Source organism: Aethina tumida, chromosome 2 (genome assembly GCF_024364675.1).
Source record: "Aethina tumida isolate Nest 87 chromosome 2, icAetTumi1.1, whole genome shotgun sequence".
Taxonomy (NCBI): domain Eukaryota; kingdom Metazoa; phylum Arthropoda; class Insecta; order Coleoptera; family Nitidulidae; genus Aethina; species Aethina tumida.
This window is the reverse complement of record NC_065436.1, coordinates 2511062-2534530: the sequence shown is the minus strand read 5'-3', so window position 1 is coordinate 2534530 and position 23469 is coordinate 2511062. Positions and strand designations below refer to the sequence as shown.

The 23469-nt window shown below is 27.9% G+C and overlaps 3 protein-coding genes across 3 annotated transcripts in view; 2 read left to right on the top strand and 1 right to left on the bottom strand.

Moving 5' to 3' along the window:
- The window catches only part of LOC109600561 (sprouty-related, EVH1 domain-containing protein 2), a 40903-nt gene that overhangs the window by 2617 nt on the left and 14817 nt on the right, over window positions 1–23469 (bottom strand). Inside the window, exons 2-6 of the mRNA XM_020016728.2 lie at window positions 3184–3493; window positions 2776–2944; window positions 1942–2015; window positions 1740–1881; window positions 120–513 (exon numbers count right to left, since the gene is read on the bottom strand). Coding sequence (XP_019872287.1) covers window positions 120–513; window positions 1740–1881; window positions 1942–2015; window positions 2776–2944; window positions 3184–3493 — 1089 coding nt within the window. The remainder of the gene's footprint in view (window positions 1–119; window positions 514–1739; window positions 1882–1941; window positions 2016–2775; window positions 2945–3183; window positions 3494–23469) is intronic.
- LOC126264741 (cleft lip and palate transmembrane protein 1-like protein) lies at window positions 3598–4583 on the top strand. Its single transcript, XM_049963979.1, has 2 exons — window positions 3598–4233; window positions 4286–4583. The coding sequence occupies exons 1-2, from the start codon at window positions 3967–3969 to the stop codon at window positions 4550–4552; spliced, it is 534 nt and encodes a 177-aa protein (XP_049819936.1). The 5' UTR covers window positions 3598–3966; the 3' UTR covers window positions 4553–4583.
- Window positions 4598–5712, top strand: LOC109600564 (cleft lip and palate transmembrane protein 1-like protein). The gene is made up of 5 exons (XM_049963980.1): window positions 4598–4774; window positions 4828–5029; window positions 5082–5269; window positions 5324–5523; window positions 5616–5712. The coding sequence occupies exons 3-5, from the start codon at window positions 5138–5140 to the stop codon at window positions 5656–5658; spliced, it is 375 nt and encodes a 124-aa protein (XP_049819937.1). The 5' UTR covers window positions 4598–4774; window positions 4828–5029; window positions 5082–5137; the 3' UTR covers window positions 5659–5712.

The window sequence follows — 23469 nt, the reverse complement described above, 5'->3', positions numbered from 1 at the left end:
TAAAATCGATAGATTTTAAGGTTTTTCTACAGTTTAACATTATTATTCAGTAAAAGTCACAAATTCTGTACTAAAATGCACATTTTGGAGGATATATCGGTTTGAAATATGGTACTGACCATAGACAGCTGATCTTGCTGATCGCGGAGCGGCCGAGGTCGGGCGCGAAGTCGCACGCGCCCTTCGGGTTCTGCTCCTCGCTGAATATCTGGTTGCAGTAGCGGCACACGGACTGCGCCGCCTTGCCGCCCTTCTTGGTCGGCGCCGACACGGTGGCCGGGCCGCCCTTCATGTGGCCCATGCCGGACAGCGGCGGCTGACCGAGGCCCGGCGGCTGCACCAGCTCGATGCCGACGATGCCGCCGCCCTGGCCGCCGATGCCCTTTTTCAGGCTCGACGACGAGTCGCGCCGCACCATCGTCGACTTGAGGATGTGCGGGTGGTGGTGCTGTTCCTCCGCCGGGTAGATGTACTCGTGGACCGGCTGCAGCTGCACGTACGGGTAGTTTTCGCCTGGAATTGCCAAATTAAACCTTATAATTGTTGTAACACTTCAAGTTTTATGTATAAGTTATTTAATAAATTCGTATATTTTAGTTTTTATCAATATTTATTGTCATTATTTTAATGTATGTAAATAAGACTAAAAATTGTTGTCACTCAAAAATGTTATTAAATGAAGGAACATGTTAAAATTGACTAAAAAAACTTAAAATAGCCAAAGAAAAGTATTGAAAATACTAATTTTCTTTATAAAAGGATCAATATTTATTATAATTAGATTAGTATAATTAATTTTAATGTGTGGAAATAAGGCTCAAAATTGTGGTGACTTAAAAATGTTATTAAATGAAGAAACATGTTAAAATTGACTAAAAAACTTAAAATAGCCAAAGAAAAGTATTGAAAATACTAATTTTCTTAATAAAAGGATCAATGTTTATTATAATTAGATTAGTATAATTAATTTTAATGTATGGAAATAAGACTGAAAATTGTTGTCACTCAAAAATGTTATTAAATGAAGGAACATGATAAAACTGACTAAAAAAACTTAAAATAGTCAAAGAAAAGTGTTGAAAATACTAATTTTCTTAATAAAAGGATCAATATTTATTATAATTCGATTAATATAATTAATTTTAATGTATGGAAATATGGGTGAAAAGTGTTGTCCCTCAAAAATGTTCTTAAATGAAGGAACATGTTAAAATTGTCTAAAAAAACTTCAAATTACCAAAGAAAAGTATTGGAAATATCAATTCTTTTAATAAAAGGACAAAGAAAAATATAAAAAATATTAATTTCTTAATAAAATTCTAAAATTTATTGTGATAATTAATGTTACAGTATAAAAATAAGGCTGAAAAATGTTGCCAGTTAAATATTGTGTTAAATGAATGAGTAGAATAAAAGTGTACAGAAAACTTCGGCAGTATATTCGTGAAAGTTACTTTAATTTAAATTACTAACTTTATTAAAAACTGTATAACAACATAACTAATTAAAAATATTACTCGTATGATAAATGAACGAGTAGAAAATTCGAATGAAACTACGTAATTGTTGACGTGAAAAGTGCTGTATGAAATTACAACAATACGAAGCGCTTTAATTAGAAACACAAGTAGCTTTTTAATTCAAAACGTTTGTAATAAATTAACAAAACGATGTTCCATGTGAACTATTTCGAACTCGTAATTGAAATCCTGGATTTAATATATGAACGAATAAGTCACCTTTGCTGGGCTCGTACGTAGGTTGTCTGGGTTCAAGCGGTTTGTCGTGGAGATAATAGTGGATTCGATGGTGGTCGGACCCTTTGGTACTAGAATCGCTCGAACTCCTCGAATCCTGAGGTTCCTGCGGAAGATTCAGAGTCTGGAAATTAAAGCAAAATCAATATTTTATTAATAATTTCAATAAATTCAAGTAAATTACCATGAAGACATCGTCGTCACCCACGTCTTTTGGACATTTCGGCAATGGTGATGAGGGAGAGGTTTCCGCAAAACCTAAAACATCAATTTTAACATATATTATTATTGTCCCAACTAATTTTAATGTTTTATTAAGTACAATTAAGGTGATTAAAAAGAGAACAAAAATATGTCAATTTTCTGTGTTAAAACTCATAGTGATAATTAAGATAAATTAAGTAATTTAGATAAGTTAATTAACAAAAAGTTAAGACCTTAACTTGTTCTAAAAATAGATAATGGCAGTCATACGTTCGAGAAAATTAAAATGAATTAGTCAACGGTTTTTCTGTCTCCTTAGATTCTTGAAAAGGAACGTTTCAAATTCACGCCCATGCCAAAACTAAATATAGCAGTTTTATGAACGCCTTAATTTGATTATATACCATTTTTTACTCACCATGTAGGAATCCCGTAGTAGGAAAGCAATGAAAAATGTGCAAATAGAGCAGATAAGAAATATTACACCCTAAAGATTTAGCAAGGCCCATTTTATGAGAAACATTAAACCACACATTTATTAATATTAATTTATGTGGTACTAATTACAGTACAGATTGATGAATGTGATGGCCATGAATCTCAAAATCGAAATTGTAAAATCATTTAACATCTAACACTTAAAACAGGGACTATTAAAATGTCCATTCTGTCATTCTGGACTTAATTAAGTTGATTATTAAGGTGAAATAAATCATTTCAATGGTCCCTTTAGGTCACAACACTGAGAACATGGGCCGAGGAGCAGTTCCAAAGAGTTAAAACACCAAGATTAAGTTAAAGGAAGTCCCCTTACCGTCCAGCAGATCCTCAACGGCTGTCCTGACTCCCTTGTCGAAGGCCCTGGCGTCGGCGGCCGCCTGAAAGGTCAATCCGAACTTCTTGTCCCCGGTTTTCCAATGGTGGAACGTTGGCATCACTTTGTTGTACTCGAAGTCCTTCTTGATCGTGCAGCTCAACACAATCTACAAACAAAATTGGGTTAATCAATCTGAATATTGGTTGATTGGTTTATTATAGGGACGTCCGTCTAGGCGGGCACGTGTAGCCTTCCTGCGGGAAAAAAACCCGGTCCCCAGGTGACCCGGCGTTTGCGTGACGCACTCCTTTCGACTGAACAGTCAATTGAACACGGCCATCGGATTAAAACGGGGGAGGTACAGACGCGTGAACACATCAAAGGACGTTCAAAATAGACCCTCACCGAGTTGTCGGAGATCCTCTTGCCGAAGATGAGGTAGTCGTGCTTCGGTTTGGTGTCGGCGGCGGGCGCGTTGCCGGCCGTTGTGGCCGACGTGGTGTTGGTGTTGTTGGCGCCGCCCGTTGTCGTCGTCGTGGTCGTGGCGGCTGCGTTGGTGACGGACGTCTGTTGCGCGGTGGCCGGCTGCTGCTGGGGCCGCGGCCTCTTGCGCACCGACACGTTGCTGAGGCCGCCGCCGCCCAGCGGCACCCAGCCGCCGCTGCTGTCGTCCCGCGACATCACCTGTGCACGCACGCGCACCAGGTAGTTGCCACTGAAATAAATAAATAATAAATTAATCAAATAAATTAGTAATGTATTGATTTGAGGACGGAATTCCTGCCCATTGCCCTAGAATTACTACTAATTAAGGCCACTTTGAGTGAAGTGTGCAGATTTGGTAAATATTTTGTGAAAAGTTGTATATTGGGACCTTGAATAAGTTCTCGCTGTTTTTTTAATATTAAAAAAATTTCCAGTTTTGATAAATATTTTGTGATAAATTGTATATTAGGACCTTGAATAAGTTCTCGCTGTTTTTTATTTTACATAATAAAAGCTTAATTTAAAATTTAAGGGACCAAAATATTTCACTAGAAGTTTTGCCCTTCACTAGCCACTACTTTCTCCTACTTTTCTGGCAGTATATAAATCCCACGTGGGAAAATGATATGTTTTTTGAGGCTATCCAATAATGGACCAGTTTTTTAGTATCTGAAATTCCCAAGAAGTTTCTTCTGAGTTAATATGGGGAAGCAATTCCTGTTCATTGCTAAAGAAGACTGCTTACAAATACGACTAAGAAATTTACAGGAAATCACCATGGATATTAGAAAAACTGAGTTTTTATACACATCACTTGGCAAAATGAGATTTTTGCTGCAAATTAAGGCCACTTTGCTGCAGTTCATTCAGTTGGGCTTCACTGAGAAAGACCTGGATGAAGTTAAAGGGGTGTTGGCCGACACTAATTTGTATTTGTTGGGTGCCACCGTATTAATTGGAAGTATACATGTAAGGAAATCAATTTATAATGTGCACACTTTGTGTCAGGTTGTAGTTTTAGTTGCTGCTAGATTTTCTGTCGTTCAAAAACGACGTCAGCTTCTGGAAGTCACAGAAATCAATGACAGAGTTGTCTTCTCACACTGTATATTGGAGGGCTTTTTCTCAGACTATTATATTTTGGTGCCAGTTGGATGAAGGCATGTCTTTGTTAGTTTTAATGTCGAGTGGCAGTTCATTCAGTTGGGCTTCACTGAGAAAGACATGGATGAAGTTAAAGGGGTGTTCACCGACACTAATTTGTATTTGTTGTATGTCACTGTGTTAATTGGAAGTATACATGTAAGGAAATCAATTTATAATGTGCACACTTTGTGTCAGGTTGTAGTTTTAGTTACTGCTAGATTTTCTGTCGTTCAAAAACGACGTCAGCTTCTGGAAGTCACAGAAATCAATGGCAGGGATGTCTTCTCACACTTTATATCGGAGGGCCTTTTCTCAGACTATAATATTTTTGTACCTGTTGTGTGGTGTGGCCTCTTTAATAGAGGTAACAAAATTGTGAAAACTGTGAGTAATGTAATGCGGCTGAAAAATTTGCAGGAAATCACCATGGATATTAGAAAAAACTGAATTCTTATACACATTAATAGGCAAAATGAGATTTTTGCTACAAATTAAGGCCACTTTGCTGCAGTTCATACAGTTGGGCTTCACTGAGAAAGACCTGGATGAAGTTAAAAGGGTGTTCACCGACACTAATTTGTATTTGTTGTGTGCCACTGTGTTAATTGGAGGTATACATGTAAGGAAATCAATTTATAATGTGCACACTTTGTGTCAGGTTGTAGTTTTAGTTGCTGCTAGATTTTCTGTCGTTCAAAAACGACGTCAGCTTCTGGAAGTCACCGAAATGAATGGCAGGGTTGTCTTCTCGCATCTCATACTGGAGACCCTTTCTCAGACTATAATATTTTTGTACCTGTTGGATGATGGCACATCTTTGTTAGTTTTAATACCAAGTGGTGTGGCCACTTTAATAGAGGTAACAAATTTTTTAAAACTGTGAGTAATGTAAACAAATTTATGAATATTATAGTTTTGGAAAGTTAGCAAAGTCCTAAAGACCAGTTTGTCTTGCAGAAGTGGCCTGTCATTTAATAAGATGCAACAAGAAACTGCAAAGGAGAAGAAAACCAGACAATATGATGAGCAGTGCATGAAGTATTTGAGTTACTTGCTCTATCCACTTTGTGTTGGTGCAGCAATGTATTCATTACTTTATCAGTCACATAAAAGGTAAGGTAAATAATTATTGTTCTAGATTTAATGTGACATCAACACATCAAAGAATGTGGAGTTGTGGTAAGTTAATTATACTTGAATTTTAGGACCTTGAATAAGTTCTCGCTGTTTCTTCAAAGTTGGCTGTAGGAGTACTCCATGCATGAAATTTCGCATGGTATTGCACCCACAAGGAAGTACTGTATCTAGCCTTAAAATTCAGTGTATGGTAAGTCACTTTAGTATGAACAAAGTAATTTTTTACCAAATAAAGTGTACTGGATGTTAGATTCTGAGGGATTTCTCAACTTTCTACGTCCCTGGATATTTTTTAAAACTATGAATATGCACGTATTTAATCAACACATTAAAGCAACAAGCGAAATATTAAGTTTACATTAACTCAATCAATCAAAGGCGGAAACGTTGCCCGGATTTATTATAAACGAAGCAGCCACGAGCCAAATATTTACACGCAAAGTCGGATGTGACCGTTGAAAAGATCTTAGAACACCAACCTAAACTGACCCGATAAATGATCAAAAGTGAAAACGCAACGAGATGTTATGAAGATTTTAACCTGTGAATGTGCGCGAAAATAAGTTTACAAAACAGGAGAACGTGTGTTTATTTTGTTAATTACGAGCGCTGTCGTAATTGCTTTATTTTCATTCATCCGTGTTCATTTACACAAAAAAGGCATGTCAAAAATATATTGTGCGTAGTTTTATGTTCAAAGGGAATTAATTAATTATATAAAAACATGTTTGATCAATTTATTTAAGAAGCTAAAACCAGAAGTCAAAAATTTTATTTAGTTAAAGTTATCAAAATTCGATATAAAACAAGATTTCCTCAAATAAGACATTTATATTTAACACTTTTAATTCATAATAAAATTTTGACAGATTAAAATGTGTTTATACATTAACTTAAGGCTAAAAATCATATTCAATAATTATTTCGAAGGTCCAATTATCAAAACTGTGCCTAACAAGAGTTAAACTTGTGTAACAATTTAATAAAATTATTCAAGTTCAAAACAAAATTTACTATATATTGTATTTCTCAAAAAAATATATTAAAATAAGGAAATGATTATTTATATAAATTGTCTGAAACTTAATAAATTAATTAATCTATTAAAAAAGAAACAAAAAATTAAAAATGTTGAAAAAAAGTAAAAAAATATAAATACAAACGTGAAAAAACAATTTTTATATGAAAATTTAAGCTGCATTCAACACATTTTATTACTTTCACATTCAAGTACAAATATTTTGGAGATTAATCAATATTTTTTTAGTTAATTTATTAAAATATATCAATTCAATTATATGTTTAACATATTTATGTTTAAAATCTTGATTAACATTAATTCAAAAAAAATATATATATTAAAATAAGAAAATGATTATGTATATAAATTGTCTAAAACTTAATCTATTAAATAAGAAACAGAAAATTAAAAATGTTGAAAATAAATAATAGTAAAAATATAAAAAAATATAAATACATACGTGAAAAACCAATTTTTATATAAAAATTTAAGCTGCATTTAACACATTTTATTATTTACACATCCAAGTACAAATATTTTGGAGATTAATCAATATTTTTTTTAGTTAATTTATTAAAATATATCAATTCAATTATATATTTAACATATTTTTGTTCAAAATTTTGATTAATATTAATTCAAAAAAATATATAAAATAAGGAAATGATTATTTATATAAATTGTCTGAAACTTAATAAATTAATTAATTCATTAAACAGGAAACAGAAAATTAAAAATGTTGAAAATAAATAATAGTAAAAATATAAATACATACGTGAAAAACCAATTTTTATATAAAAATTTAAGATTTGGAGATTAATCTATATTTTTTTAGTTAATTTATTAAAATATATCAATTCAATTGTTTGTTTAATATATTTATGTTTAAAATCTTGATTAATATTAATTCAAAAAAATATATTAAAATAATGAAATGATTATTTATATAAATTGTCTGAAATTTAATAAATTAATTAATTCATTAAACAGGAAACAGAAAATTAAAAATGTTGAAAATAAATAATAGTAAAAATATAAATACATACGTGAAAAACCAATTTTTATATAAAAATTTAAGATTTGGAGATTAATCTATATTTTTTTAGTTAATTTATTAAAATATATCAATTCAATTGTTTGTTTAATATATTTATGTTTAAAATCTTGATTAATATTAATTCAAAAAAATATATTAAAATAATGAAATGATTATTTATATAAATTGTCTGAAATTTAATAAATTAATTAATCTATTAAACAGGAAACAGAAAATTAAAAATGTTGAAAATAAGTAATAGTAAAAATGTAAAAAATATAAATACAAACGTGAAAAAACAATTTTTATATGAAAATTTAAGCTGCATTCAACACATTTTATTACTTTCACATTCAAGTACAAATATTTTGGAGATTAATCAATATTTTTTTAGTTAATTTATTAAAATATATCAATTCAATTATATGTTTAACATATTTATGTATAAAATTTTGATTAATATTAATTCAAAAAAATATATTAAAATAAGGAAATGATTGTTTATATAAATTGTCTGAAATTTAATAAATTAATTAATCTATTAAACAGGAAATAGAAAATTAAAAATGTTGAAAATAAGTAATAGTAAAATATATAAAAAAATATAAATACATATGTGAAAAAACAATTTTTATATAAAAATTTAAGGTGCATTCAACACATTTTTCTATTTTTTTAATTAATATAATAAAATATATCAATTTAATTATTTGTATAACATATTTATGTTTAAAATCTTGATTAACATTAATTCAAAATAATATATTAAAATAAGGAAATGATTACTTAAATAAATTGTCTGTAATTTAATAAATTAATCCATTAAACCAGAAACAAAAAATTAAAAATGTTGAAAATAATAATAAAAATATATAAATACATACATGAAAAACCAATTTTTATATAACAATTTAAACTTCGTTCAATACATTTTATTATTTACATATCAAAGCACAAATATTTTGGAGATTAATCTATATTTTTTTAATTAATTTATTAAAATATATCAATTTAATTATTTGTTTAACATATTTATATTTAAAATCTTGATTGATAATAATTCAAAAAAAATATATTAAAATAAGCAAATGATTATTTATTTAAATTATCAGAAACTTAATAAATTAATATTTTAATAAAGAAATAAAAAATTAAAATATTTGAAAATATTTGAGGGATAAGGCAATATTTAAATAATTAAATAATTAATTAATTTACTAATAAATTATAAAATATTTTTATAATTTTTTGTAAACTGATAAAAACTAAATAATTATTAATTGTATTCGAAATTTTTAATAAAAATGATTTAAGCAGTGATAAACATATTAAACACCATATTTTCAACAAAAACTCACATGTTCTCCCTAGTGTTCTGGATCCTCATGGTCGGCTCCGTCGAAAATCGAAATCAAAAAAGAACCAACCACCTTCTTAATTTAGAATTTACAATCGCAATGTCACCCGCGTCCTGAGCAGAGATGAGCAGAGACCGCAGGACCGGCACGGCTTTGTCGAAGTGCCGTGCATCTATGGCGGCGAGCGCGGGCCCCCCCTTCCCCCGTCCGCCGCAACGATGACGCCAACCCACCCCTGACTGACGTCATCTCTCCCCACCGCCGGCCGGCGGAGCGCGCCTCCCCCGGCCGCGGCCGGCCAGCACGTGCCCCGCGCCCCGAATGTAGGTAACTGGGTAAGTTCAACGAACGTGTTCATCCTTGGGGAGAGTGCAGCGGCGGCGGCGGCCGCTTCCCGCTCATCCGTTCCGGACGGGCCTGCAGTTCTTTTATTTTTTACCTTCAATGGAGTCGCAACCGACGCCGCAAGCCGACCCGATCTCCGACACCGCACCGTTTAGAGGAGGCTTTCCGGACTTGTTTTATCCGTTAAATGTTTGATCAAAAGGAGAGTGAATTATAAAAATATGTATACTTTTAAATTAATTGATGAAATTATTAAATACATAAATTAAAAAAATTGAAGATTTTAATTAAATTTGATTAATAATTACAAAATATTACGGTCTAATGAAAATTATGTTTTAAAAATGTATAATAAATAAAAAAACACAGTAAGAAAATCATTAAAAAATGAAAATTAAATATCTAATATTTAAATTTTATTTATATTTAAGACTAAAAATTATCATAAATTATTAATTTTAATGAAAAATATGTTTTAATATATAAAAAATATAAATATCCAATATTTAAAATTAATTATTTAATATATAAATTATAAAAAAATGAGAATTTTAATTAAATTTTATCAGTAAAGTCCAAATGTTGTTATAAAATATTAATTGTAATGGAAATTATGTTTTAAAGACGTGTGATAAATAAAAAAATATTTTAAATACTGTAAGAACAATAAAAAAATATATAAAAAATGAGAGTTTTTTATTAAATTTTATTAGTAAAGACAAAATATCATCATAAGTTATTAATTTTAATGAAAAAATATGTTTTACAGATGTATAATAAATAAAAAAAACATTTTAAACACTGTAAGAAAAATAAAAAATTATAAAAAAAGAGTTTTATTTAAATTTTATTAATAAAATATTATCATAAATTAGTAATTTTATTGAAAAATTATGTTTCAATGATGTGTAATAAATGGAAAAATAAATAACTAATAATTAAATTTAATTATTTAATATATAAATTATAAAAAATGGGAATTTTTAAATAAATTTTATTCCAAATATTGTTATAAAATTTTAATTGTAATGAAAATTATATTTTAAAGATATGTAATATATAAAAAAAATATTTTAAACATTGTAAGAAAAATAAAAAAAAATATATAAAAAATGAAGATTTTAATTTAATTTTATTAATAAATACTAAATATTAATATAATTTATTATTTTTAATGAAAATTATGTTTTACAGATGTGTAAGAAATAAAGAAATATTTTAAAAATTGTAAGAAAATTAAAAAAAATTGGGTTTTAATTAAATTTTATTAATAAAGACAAAATATGATTATAAATTATTAATTTTAATGAAAATTATGTTTTAAAGACGTGTAATAAATAAACAAATATTTTAAATTCTGTAAGAAAAATAAAAATATTATAAAAAATGAGGATTTTAATTAAATTTTATTAATAAAATCTAAATATTACTATAAAATATTAATTTTAATGAAAATTGTGATTTAAAGATATGTAATAAATAAAAAAAATAAATATCTGATATTTAAAATTAATTATTTGATATATAAATTACAAAAAAATGAGGATTTTTATTAAATTTTATTAATAAAGTCTAAATATTATTGTAAAATATTAATTTTAAAGAAAATTGTGATATAAAGATGTGTAATAAATATTTTAAACTCTGTAATAAAAATAAAAAAATTAAATATCTTATATTTAAAATTAATTATTTAATATACAAATTATAAAAAAGTAATATTATAAAATATTAATTTTAATATTTTAAAGATGAATAAAAAATTATTTTAAACTTTGTAAGAAAATTAAAATAAAAATATCTGATATTTAAGTCTAATTAATTAATAAATATATAAATTATGAAAGAAAAGAGTTTTTATTAAATTTTATTGATAAATAAAAAAAAATAGTATTTTTTTTAATTACATTGGAAAAAATTATTGTTAGTTTATTAATCTTAATAAAAAATATATCTTATTAATTTATAGATGAAAATTATAGAAAACAATACAAAACTAATTAAACATTATTATGTTAAAATTTAAAAAAATAATAATAATTAATTGTATGAAAAATTGTATCAATTTATTTCGTTAAAATCGATTATTTTGATTTCAAAATAAATTGATTAAAACAAGAAGTTAATTCATAAATATAATTTTAAGTAATGTTTAACAAATAAATGTATGTTACATTTAAATAATTAATTAATCAATAGTTTATGGTCGATTAAGTTTGTTAAGACAATCATATTTTTAGACACAAAACCAACTTACTCATCAGACATCCTCACTAACATCCGGTGAACAACTAAACTTCCGCCAATAATCTAAATTAAAAACTACCTGATTGTTGTAAAACCACTTCCCGTCTTAAATTTGAATTTGATTGTACAACAATCAAAACTCGACTAAATATAAATTTAGGTACTTTAGAAAATTTAGTGTGGCCTTTTATTATGTAAATTACATAAAATTATGGCACAAATTGTGTTGTGAAGATTACTCAATGAAAATATAAAAATTGTTAATAATTACTGAGATATTTTAAACAAAATTCCAAATTAACTGAAAAGAATTATGTTATTTTATTATTCTTATATTTATGTACAAGTTTGTTTATTTAAAATCTTGAATTTATTATTAAAAAGCATTGAAAAATAAAATAAACTAATATAATTGATTTTTTAATTGTTTAAATATCGTTTTTTATGCGCCAAGACAAAGTAATTAATAAAAAAAACCAAAGAAAAAAGTTAAATTTATGATTGAGGGGTTAAACACCGGTCGAGCCGGTGACGCGGGACGTCGGGTCGTGGCATTTTCGGCGGTCCCCGCGGCCGCCGCCGCCGCCGTTCCCCCCGGGGCCGTGCCGACGGTGCGATATAAGGTCAAATGCGACGGCCATTATTCGGGGGCTAAATAAAATAAGGCAGGCGTGCGTGCGTGTGGGCGTCCGCCGGTTATAAAGTCTCGTCCCGCGACACGTCTTCCGAATTGGCCGAGTTTTAATTGAAACGGATTCCGGGAGACGACGGCGTTCCCGGAACGCGGATCCGGCGGGACTGATTTGTTGAACAGGTGCATGCATAATGCATTATGGTCGGGTTAAATGGGTACCGTTTGTTTGTCTGGAATTTTATAATTGTGTTGATTAACTTGGCTCATTGAAAGATGTTTTCGTTAACTCTAAATTAGCACTTTATCTTGTAATTAAGGATGAATTAAAACTTTTTTATCAATGAACATTAAGAGATATGTTAAAGAATTTTAATTATCTTGGAATTTCCATTCATAAACAAAATTCGTTGCAATTAAACGTTTCAGTTAATTGAGTATTTTAATGTAAAAAAGTATTTTAATAAATAACATATAATCACAAAATTACCATCTTAAATCATGGAGAATTATTATTAATTCTTGACAGAAGAATTTTTGAAAAAAAAAGAATAAATTTATTTAAATATTTCTAATAAATACATAAGTAATTTTATACACTTCTAAAACTAAATTTGAAATTTAAGTAAAGAGTTATTGGTTTTATTTTGACCCCTCTATTATTTATTTTATTGTAAGGAATACAAAAAAAAAATAAATAAACTTTGTAAGAGTATTTAAAAATTTGTTTTGTCCCCCTTTTATTTATTTTATTGTAAAGAATACAAAAAAAAAATAAGTAAAATTTGTAGAAGTATTTAAAAAATATATTTATTTCAATATTTATTGTAATAATTACAAAAATAATTTTACACACTTCTAAAAATAAATTTGAAATTTAAGTAAAAAGTTGTTGGTTTTATTTTGACCCCTCTATTATTTATTTTATTGTAAAGGATACAAAAAAAATAAGTAAAATTTGTTTGTATTTAAAAAATATATTTATTTAAATATTTACTGTAATAAATACACAAATAATCTTTACACTTCTAAAACTAAATTTGAAATACAAGTAAAAAGTTGTTGGTTTTATTTTGACACCCTTATTATTTAATTTAATGTAAGGGATACAAAAAAATAAATAAACTTTGTAAGAGTGTTTAAAAATTTGTTTTGACCCCCTTTTATTAATTTTATTGTAAAGGATACAAACAAATAAGTAAAATTTGTAAGAGTATTTAAAAATATATATTTATTTAAATAGTTACTGTAATAAATACACAAATAATTTTATACACTTCTAAAACTAAATTTGAAATATAAGAAAAAAGTTGTTGATTTTATTTTGACACCCTTATTATTTAATTTATTGTAAAGGATACAAAAAAAAATAGATAAACTTTGTAAAAGTATTTAAAAATTTGTTTTGACCCCCTTTTATTAATTTTATTGTAAAGGATACAAACAAATAAGTAAAATTTGTAAGAGTATTTAAAAATATATATTTATTTAAATAGTTACTATAATAAATACACAAATAATTTTATACACTTCTAAAACTAAATTTAAAATACAAGTAAAAAGTTGTTCGTTTTATTTTGACACCCTTATTATTTAATTTATTGTAAGGGATACAAAAAAAATAAATAAACTTTGTAAGAGTATATAAAAATTTGTTTTAACCCCCTTTTATTTATTTTATTGTAAAGGATACAAAAAATAAGTAAAATTTGTAAGAGTATTTAAAAATATATATTTATTTAAATAGTTACTGTAATAAATACATAAATAATTTTATACACTTCTAAAACAAAATTTGAAATACAAGTAAAAAGTTGTTGGTACCCTTATTATTTAATTTATTGTAAGGGATACAAAAAAAAAAAACTTTGTAAGAGTATTTAAAAATTTGTTTTGACCCCCTTTTATTTAGTTTATTGTAAAGGATACAAAAAAATAAGTAAAATTTGTAAGAGTATTTAAAAATATATGTTTATTTAAATATTTATTGTAATAAATACACAAATAATTTTACTCCTTTTTATTGATTTTATTTTAAAGGATAACAAAAAAAAAAAATATAATTTGTAGGAGTTTCTCATTTTTTTAAAATCATTTTTAATTTTTGGATTTTTACCCTTAATATGATGAATATTATAAAAAATTAAATAACACTTTATATGTAGAAAAAAATTAAATATTTATACTAATTTTATTCTAATTTTCAGTTTAAACAATGTAATAGTACACAGAAAAGAATGAAAGGAACATCCAAACTGCCCCCACTGATAAACATACTTATTCTATTAGTAATAGGTCACAGCTAAATCTGTGATTGTTTAAAATTTATGTAAAATAAGTGGCAAATATTCGCATTCTAAGACGCCCTCCTTATTTCCTTAATGACAAAGCAACACGTTAAAACATCTAGTCTCGGTGACAGTCCCGCAGTGGGAAGGAGTGAACTGTCGGTAGGTTCATTAAAACCTTTTCGGCGGTGGGGTGGATAGTGACGCAATCGGCGGGCGGCCGGAGACCGGAATGGGGTACGGGGACGGCTAATGCCCGACCTGATTTAATTGTCTCGCAAATGTCAACGTCGAAATTCGCGAATCGGTCGGCACAAAGGCGGACTGATACCTACGTCAATCATCGTTCGAGAGTCTCTCTTTTAATTATTGTAAATGATGTGCAAAAAATACTGTCCTTGGTGGATGATAATGAAAATGTTCTTTCTGAGATTATTAACTACGTCATTTTTTATTATTTTAATACAATCTAATAATTTTAAACAATTGTATATTTAAATATTGTTGAAATTATTTCGTATATCTTAACAATATTTATTCCTAAAGGTGTTCAATAGGGTTTAGATCGGGGGAATGAGACGGACATTCAAGCACAGTTAAGTATTTTCATTAGAAACCACTGTTTAATAATTTTAGGGGTGTGTTTGGGATGGTTGCCTTGTTAAAATATTCAACGAAATAGCATCTCTTGAAAACATGGTGTTTTTTGGTATTGAAAACGTCCCTCTACTTGAATCAAGGGTCCAATAAACAAATAATATTCCATACTTTCCTCCATAAATATAAATAATTTCGATTTATTGAAAGGTAAAATGGGAGAGTTGAGCTATTTTTTTACAAAGAGAATGTATTCAAGTCCTTGAATATTGTTTCAATCGCTCCACAGTTAAGAGAGAACGTGGGCAGACACTCTATGTTCCCGTGGAAAAATGTCATTTATACCGTGTACACTGTTATAATAGTTGCTGCCTTGAATTTAACAAGTAGTAGATACTAAAGGTTACAATGAAGAACCTTTATCAGCATTTTACTTGTGTTTACTCAATAACGCCACGTATTTATAAAGCACTTTATTTGATATATTTAGCGTCACACAATTGAGAATAGAAAATATCCAATTTACTTCGAGACAATGCAACTTTTATTACAAATTAAAATGCATAAATACGTTACGATTTGAATGGAATCTGGGCCAATCGACCCGAAGCCAATTTCCCAACTTAATTATCAACTCAATCCCCCCAACACCCACCCCCCAAACAAAAACAGGCCGAGAGAAAAACCCAACAAACATCGATTGGAAGTTTCCGAATGTGGAAACGCACGTAGGCAATTTCGCATTGTGATCGGCGAGATACAATTTCGAAATGGGTCAGGTCGAAAATAGGGGAAGCGGCGTGACGTCAATTGACAACTGAGGTAGGTCAAAGCGTGCATCAATGATGGTGCGGCCGGAGGCGCCGCGGCCCGCTCCAATTCAGTTTTATAATGCGCCCGTTTTGCGATTTACGTATAAATAAAACTGGCGGCGGGCTATGCGGATTGTTTCGCTCGGATTTCATAATGTCACAGGCCAACTGAAATGGATTTTGTTTTTTTCTGCTGCGGGATATGGGATGCAGACTGATTGAATTGTTCCATTAAATGTTATAGATATTTTTCATGTATGTTATGAGCATAATTACAATATATGGAAGCAAATTGTTGTTTAATATATTCTTGTACATAAATCAGTCTAAGGGGGCCTACCCCAGAAGAACTGAAGTATCCCCAAAGCATAATTGAACCTCCACCATGCTTCACCGTGGGTATAACCAACTATTTGTGTAGTTTTGTCCCTGTAGGACGTTTATCATGAGCAGAAACAACTTGTTGCAAGTTTTTCGAACTCAGTCAAATTTTTCCTAGCTACCACTTGGGCAGGTTCTCTAAATTATTTAATAATATGGAAAACGATGGACTTATTTAGTCGTAAACTCTTTTCTTGTTTCTCTCGGTCTTGGTAAAGCTGAATTATAATTTTTCTCACAGTTTCACTTCAACCAATGTTTAAATAATTGTAATAAGCAAAAGACTGGCAGTAAATAATTGATTTAAATTCACAGAGAGCAATGAAAGTCATAAGGAAACAATTTGCCATAATTTTGTATGGGAAACATGTGCTGAACATTTGTGAGGGTGGGCCAAGGCACCACCTAAAGAAGGAACCCACAAAACTATCACAACTGCCTCGACTAATAATTATCAAAGGTATTAATTAATAGGAACAATAGACATAAATGTACATAACCTAACCTATATTTGGCAATAGAATTTGTACCACTTTCTGAAGGCTGAATAAGCGACCACTCCATCCAACTGGAATACAGTACATCATCAACATCAACGTTAACTTTGAAGCAGGTTTAACAGACCCCCAAATATATTTTTAAATAAATTCTTAACTTGGTATTTTTGTATCGTGTTTTTTTTATATTAACTAACATTCAGAGCCTATAACTAGTAATGATATGAATGGAAAGTATATAAACAACATAAAATAAAACAAATCAAAAACTAGATCTAATTAATTAATAATTAATTTAAAATTACACCGGAGCTGTTGACATTAATTGAAATATCTACTGGTCAGTGTACCAAATGTGCACAGAAACAAATAACTCCAATACCTAAGTATAGTGAAACCTTTTGATTAAATGGAAATTAGCACAGATGCAAAAGCGACCAGAACATAAAGGGTGCGAAAGTCTTCTGTCGCATTCCGGCCATTAATTCAGCAACGATCGGGAAGATGGCGTCGGATGAATGATGCAAGACATTTAATGGCATCGATCCATGTTGCAACGATATAATAACAAGAAAAATAAACGTGCACTCAAATTACTCCTTTTCCAGCTTGTTTGAAAGTAACTGTGTATAAAAATGTAGCAGCACTAATGATGTGACATTTCTTTGTAGGCACTTACGGGAATAAATTCAAATTACAAATTGTCTTTGATTGACCAAAGATAAATTATTCTCAGAATTGTTGAGTAAGGTAAATTTTCTTGGTAACGCACTCTGATGAATTTCCAATAAAATGTTGTACTGGGACTTCATTTTAACTTAATAAAATTGTCATGTTTAGTAAATATCTAATGAAAGGTAACTTTTTTAATTACAAATTAATTCCACAAACTCAGTAAGGTACAATTTAAATAATTCCTGGAAACTCACATTATATAATCAATTGAAATGTAGTACTAATCGCTTTTTAAGGAATGGTAAGGTTAATTAAATTATGTAATATCTCAACAGTTTTGAAGTTTAAGTATTTAAATACGTGGTTAGGTTAAGTTAGGTTATGTTATGTTAGGTTAGGTTAGGTTAGGTTAGGTTAGGTTACGTTATATTAGGAAAAAATATATATAAAAAGAAATTTTTCCTCTTCAAATTTTCATTTTTTGTTCAATTCAAAATATTTAAATTAAAGAAAAATGTTATAAAACTAAGTAAATATAAGAACAAATGGTAAAAATGTAAATAAATAATTTTACAATTAAATAAAATTCAAATTAATCTTCCAAACTATATCAAAAAAGAATTTTTTAAATTTAAGTATTTCCCAAAAATTTGATTAAATATTTAATTACTTATATTGTTTAAATATTTTATAAAATATATGTATATTTAAATTATCTTCTGTTATGAGAAAATGAAATATTTATTATGAAATGTGTCCATCAATGAATGCTAATGTTAATTATAATCAATCAATTTTAACCTCCAGTAAAATTTATTACGTGTTATGGTAAATAATCTAATCAGAATCAAATCAAAGCATTAGTAAGAAATAAACATTGGCTTTGAAATTGCGCATCGAAAATGAATTCATTCCATATTGAACGTAAACAACACGAAGATTCCATTCATTCATTCATTAGTTTACCAACGTTGAGTCTTCAATGAAATATATTCTGATGTCATCAAACTTGCTGAAAATTTTATTTGACTTTATTTTAATCAACTGTCCAGTTTAATATTTAGTTGGTGTGTAATATTTGTTTTAATAAATTTAAAAACAAGTGAAGAAATTAGAAAAAATTTAAATTAATACTTTTAAAAATTGAAGTTTTAATAAATTTTAAAATAAATAAAAGGAAACGATATAAAGACTAATTAAACAACATTTTCAAATTATTTAAAACAAATTAGTTTTAATAAATATTAAAATTAAATTATAAAATATTCAAACTTTAATAAATCTAATTACAAATATTTATTAAAAAAGCAAATTAAAAATTGTTACAAATAATTGAAAAAATTAAAACAGCAATTAAACTAATATTTATAAGAAATTTTATATTTTTTTAATTAATAAAAGGAAATTCTAAATAAATAATTTAAAGAATTAATTTAGATTAATAAAAAATAATAAAATTATTAAATATAAAAAAGTTAATTAAGCAGAAAAAAACAAATTCAAAATAACTATTTTAAATTAAAAAAAATCGAGCTTTTAATAAAATTAAAAAAGTTTAAAATAATTTATTAAATATTAAAAAAGGAATTAAATTTATAATGTCAACACAAATAAAAAATTATTTTACGAAAATTGTTTAATACAATTAAGGACAAATTTAAAACAGGAATATTTTATTTAATAAAATATTTTAAGGTCATATATTATTAATAAAGCAAAAAAAAAGGAATTTAAAATTTTTGTCTATTAAAATTTATTATTGTTTATAAAATATTTAATATACTAATATTATTAAATATAAAAAAGTTTATTAAGCAAAAAAACAGCAAATTGAAATTATTTTTTATTTATATATATTAAAATATATTAATAAATAGTTTAAAAATTTGAATTTTTAATAATAAATAAATAAATTTACAAGAGAATATAAGGGCAAATATTTAAAAAAATTAAGAACAAAATATATAAAAATTAATATTTTATTTAATAAAATATTTAATAATATTTAAAATATAAAAATATTTTAAAAAGATAATTAAGCAAAAGAAGCAGATTCAAAATATTTTTTTAAATAAAATTAAAATTTATTAATTAATAATTAAAAATGAATAATTTAAAAAGTTGTTATTGTTAATAAAATATTTAATATATTAATTTTATTAAATATAGGAAGATACGAAAAAGAAAATTAAGCAAAAAAACACATTCAAAATAATTTATTTATTTATTTAAAAAAAAGTCTAATAATTTATTTATAGTCAACATAAGGACAAAAAAAATAATTAAGTGATTTAACTAATAAATGCAAAAAATTGAATATTAATAATTTTAAGAAAATATAAATAAATTTTGAGAAAATTTTAAAACAAATATAAAAATCTTTAATTACTATTTTATTATTTATTATTATTATTCAAAATAAACAATTTAAATATAATAATTATTAATTAGTTTTTGATTTTAATTTAATAATTTTAATAATAAATAAAACATTTAAAAAAATAAAGTTTTATTTGAAACAAAAAGAATAAATTAAATATTAATTTTTTAGAATTATTAAAGTGAGTTTTCAATAAATATATTAAGCTTTAAAAATTGTAAATGTAAGATAAATCATTCTGTACTAAACGTAAACAACACGAAGATTCCATTCTTTAATTTACCAACGTTGAGTCTTCAATGAAATATGTATGAAGTCATCAAACCTATCAAAATTTTATTAATTTTTTTAATATTAGCTGTTCAAATTAATATTTGCTTATAAATATTTCATAATTCCTGTCTCTTTAAATAAATAATGAAGTGTATTTGGAGTTTTACAAATTGAATTGTCAGATTCCATTCTTAAAAACGGGGCGAACATCCGCCGCATTCCGTATCAGCAAAACCGAAGCCATTGAAGAGGAATCATCGCCGAGCCCGCACCAAAAACTAGAATACGACTGACGTCACCTCAACGGCGTGCCGTGGGGGGGTCCGGAGGTTCGTCCCAACGTTTGGGGGGACTTCGCAGCTCTCCCCCGGATTGACCTAAATAAAGGTATGAATGGCCTCGATTTTAGGCTGACAGAACCCCCCCGCTCGCCACCGTCGAAATAGGTCAACAGCCCGGAGTTATATTTAGAAAGCGGCACCCCGGAAACTGGGCCACGCAGGACCTGCAGCATCCAAGACGCTGGACCACCATACATCAGTCTGTGTGTGAGTGAGTGTGTATTAATAGCCCCGACTGGATGCCGGGCTGGAGGTGAACGTCGTCCCGGTCGGGTGCACGGATTCATCCGGGCCCCGGACCCGGTTCACGGTACGCGGAACCTTCGGCGGTCCAATTTCTGAATCGTCTCCGACATCGACGTTTCCACGTGCATCTCCTGCGCCCGGGTGGGGGACGTGACGTCGCCGCCGACCCGTCAGGGGAAGCGACCCCGCGACGAACGCCGTTCGTCGGTCGGACGGCGGTGGGCGTGCCGCCGCCGGCGGTGGGGACGCGTAAACAGAATGGAAAAGCGGCCGCTGCAATCCACATGACCCACTTTCGGTATGAATGACTGTGCTGCAGAGGGTATCAACCCCCGGGTTGGCTCCCGCTGCTTGGGCAAAACTGGGTCGCGGTGTGTACATGCAAACGCAGGAGATGCGGCCGGGTTTGCTATTTTTAGCGGAGACGACCCCCGGGAAGCATGAATGGGTGCCCCCCCCGTGTGCGGTCCGGGTCGGACCACACACACCGCGGTGGCCGGGGAGGGTTTGGCGATGAGGGAAAGGACAGCGGGACGAACATGTCGCCGCCGCCGCACCGCCTTCATTCACTTTCTCGGTGCCCGGCTCCGCAACGGGGAAAGAGAGAATGGGTTTTAATTCATGGCGGGGACGCGGTGGGGTTGACAATTCGACGGATCCGGCGACGGGGCATTCGAAGGATAAACGCACTTCGGTTGACGATCGATGTCGCTGCGTTTATTCGATTAACGGGGGATTGTTAATGGATTTGTAATCGTTGAGTGTGAAAAAGGATCGTCATTCACTAAATAATCCGATATTTATAATGAATATCTTAGAATTTTCAGTGTTTATTAATTTAAAGCTTAATAAAATAATCGGTGCCATTAATAACAAAAACATATTATTAAAAAAAGAAAAAAATAATGGCTTACGTATAAAAGGCAATCTTGGATACATATTTACTAGTAAGAAATACACAATAACAACTACATAAATTTTAATTTCAAGGAAAATATGTGGCATTAATTTAATTTTATCAGTTTTACAAGTTTCTATAAAATTCTGAAAGAAATTTGAAAAAAATTTAAAATTCTGTAAGAAAACTGAAAAAAAAAACATTATAGTATAAATATTTCTTGAAAACATTAAAAATTTTATAATTTTAAGAAAAAAATTGTTAAAGTTTAGATATTTTTAAGAAATTTGAAAAATATATTTGATATTATTAAGGACAAACATTACTAAAATTCTTGAACAACAAGAAAAAATTAAAATTTTATAAGAAAACTGAAAAAAAAATGACAAAAGTATAAATATTTCTTGAAAAAATTGAAAAATTTTACAGTTTTAAGAAAGAACTCGTTAAAATTTAAATAATTTTGGGAAATTTGAAAAACATATTTAACATTACTAATGATAAATATCACTAAAATTCTCCAACAACAAGAAAAAATTAAAATTTTGAAAGAAAACTGAAAAAAATCATGAAAATATAAATATTTCTTGAAAATATTGAAATATTTTACAATTTTAAGAAAAAATTGTTAAAGTTTAGATATTTTTAAGGAATTTGTAAAATGTATTTGATATTATTAAGGACAAACATTATTAAATTTCTTGAACAACAATAAAAAATTAAAATTCTATAAGAAAACTGAAAAAAAAAAATGACAAAAGTATAAATATTTCTTGAAAAAATTGAAAAATTTTACAGTTTTAAGAAAGAAGTCGTTAAAATTTAAATAATTTTGGGAAATTTGAAAAACATATTTAACATTACTAATGATAAATATCACTAAAATTCTCCAACAACAAGAAAAAATTTAAATTTTGAAAGAAAACTGAAAAAAATCATGGAAATATAAATATTTCTTGAAAATATTGAAATATTTTACAATTTTAAGAAAAAATTGTTAAAGTTTAGATATTTTTAAGGAATTTGTAAAATGTATTTGATATTATTAAGGACAAACATTACTAAATTTCTTGAACAACCATAAAAAATTAAAATTCTATAAGAAAACTGAAAAAAAAAAATGACAAAAGTATAAATATTTCTTGAAAAAATTGAAAAATTTTACAGTTTTAAGAAAGAAGTCGTTAAAATTTAAATAATTTTGGGAAATTTGAAAAACATATTTAACATTACTAATGATAAATATCACTAAAATTCTCCAACAAGAAAAAATTAAAATTTTGAAAGAAAACTGAAAAAAATCATGGAAATATCAATATTTCTTGAAAATATTGAAATATTTTACAATTTTAAGAAAAAATTGTTAAAGTTTAGATATTTTTAAGGAATTTGTAAAATGTATTTGATATTATTAAGGACAAACATTACTAAATTTCTTGAACAACAAGAAAAAATTAAAATTTTATAAGAAAACTGAAAAAAAAATGACAAAAGTATAAATATTTCTTGAAAAAATTGAAAAATTTTACAGTTTTAAGAAAGAAGTCGTTAAAATTTAAATAATTTTGGGAAATTTGAAAAACATATTTAACATTACTAATGATAAATATCACTAAAATTCTCCAACAAGAAAAAATTAAAATTTTGAAAGAGAACTGAAAAAAAATCATGGAAATATCAATATTTCTTGAAAATATTGAAATATTTTACAATTTTAAGAAAAAATTGTTAAAGTTTAGATATTTTTAAGGAATTTGTAAAATGTATTTGATATTATTAAGGACAAACATTACTAAATTTCTTGAACAACCATAAAAAATTAAAATTCTATAAGAAAACTGAAAAAAAAAATCATTAAACTATAAATATTTCTTGAAATCATAGAATAATTTTACA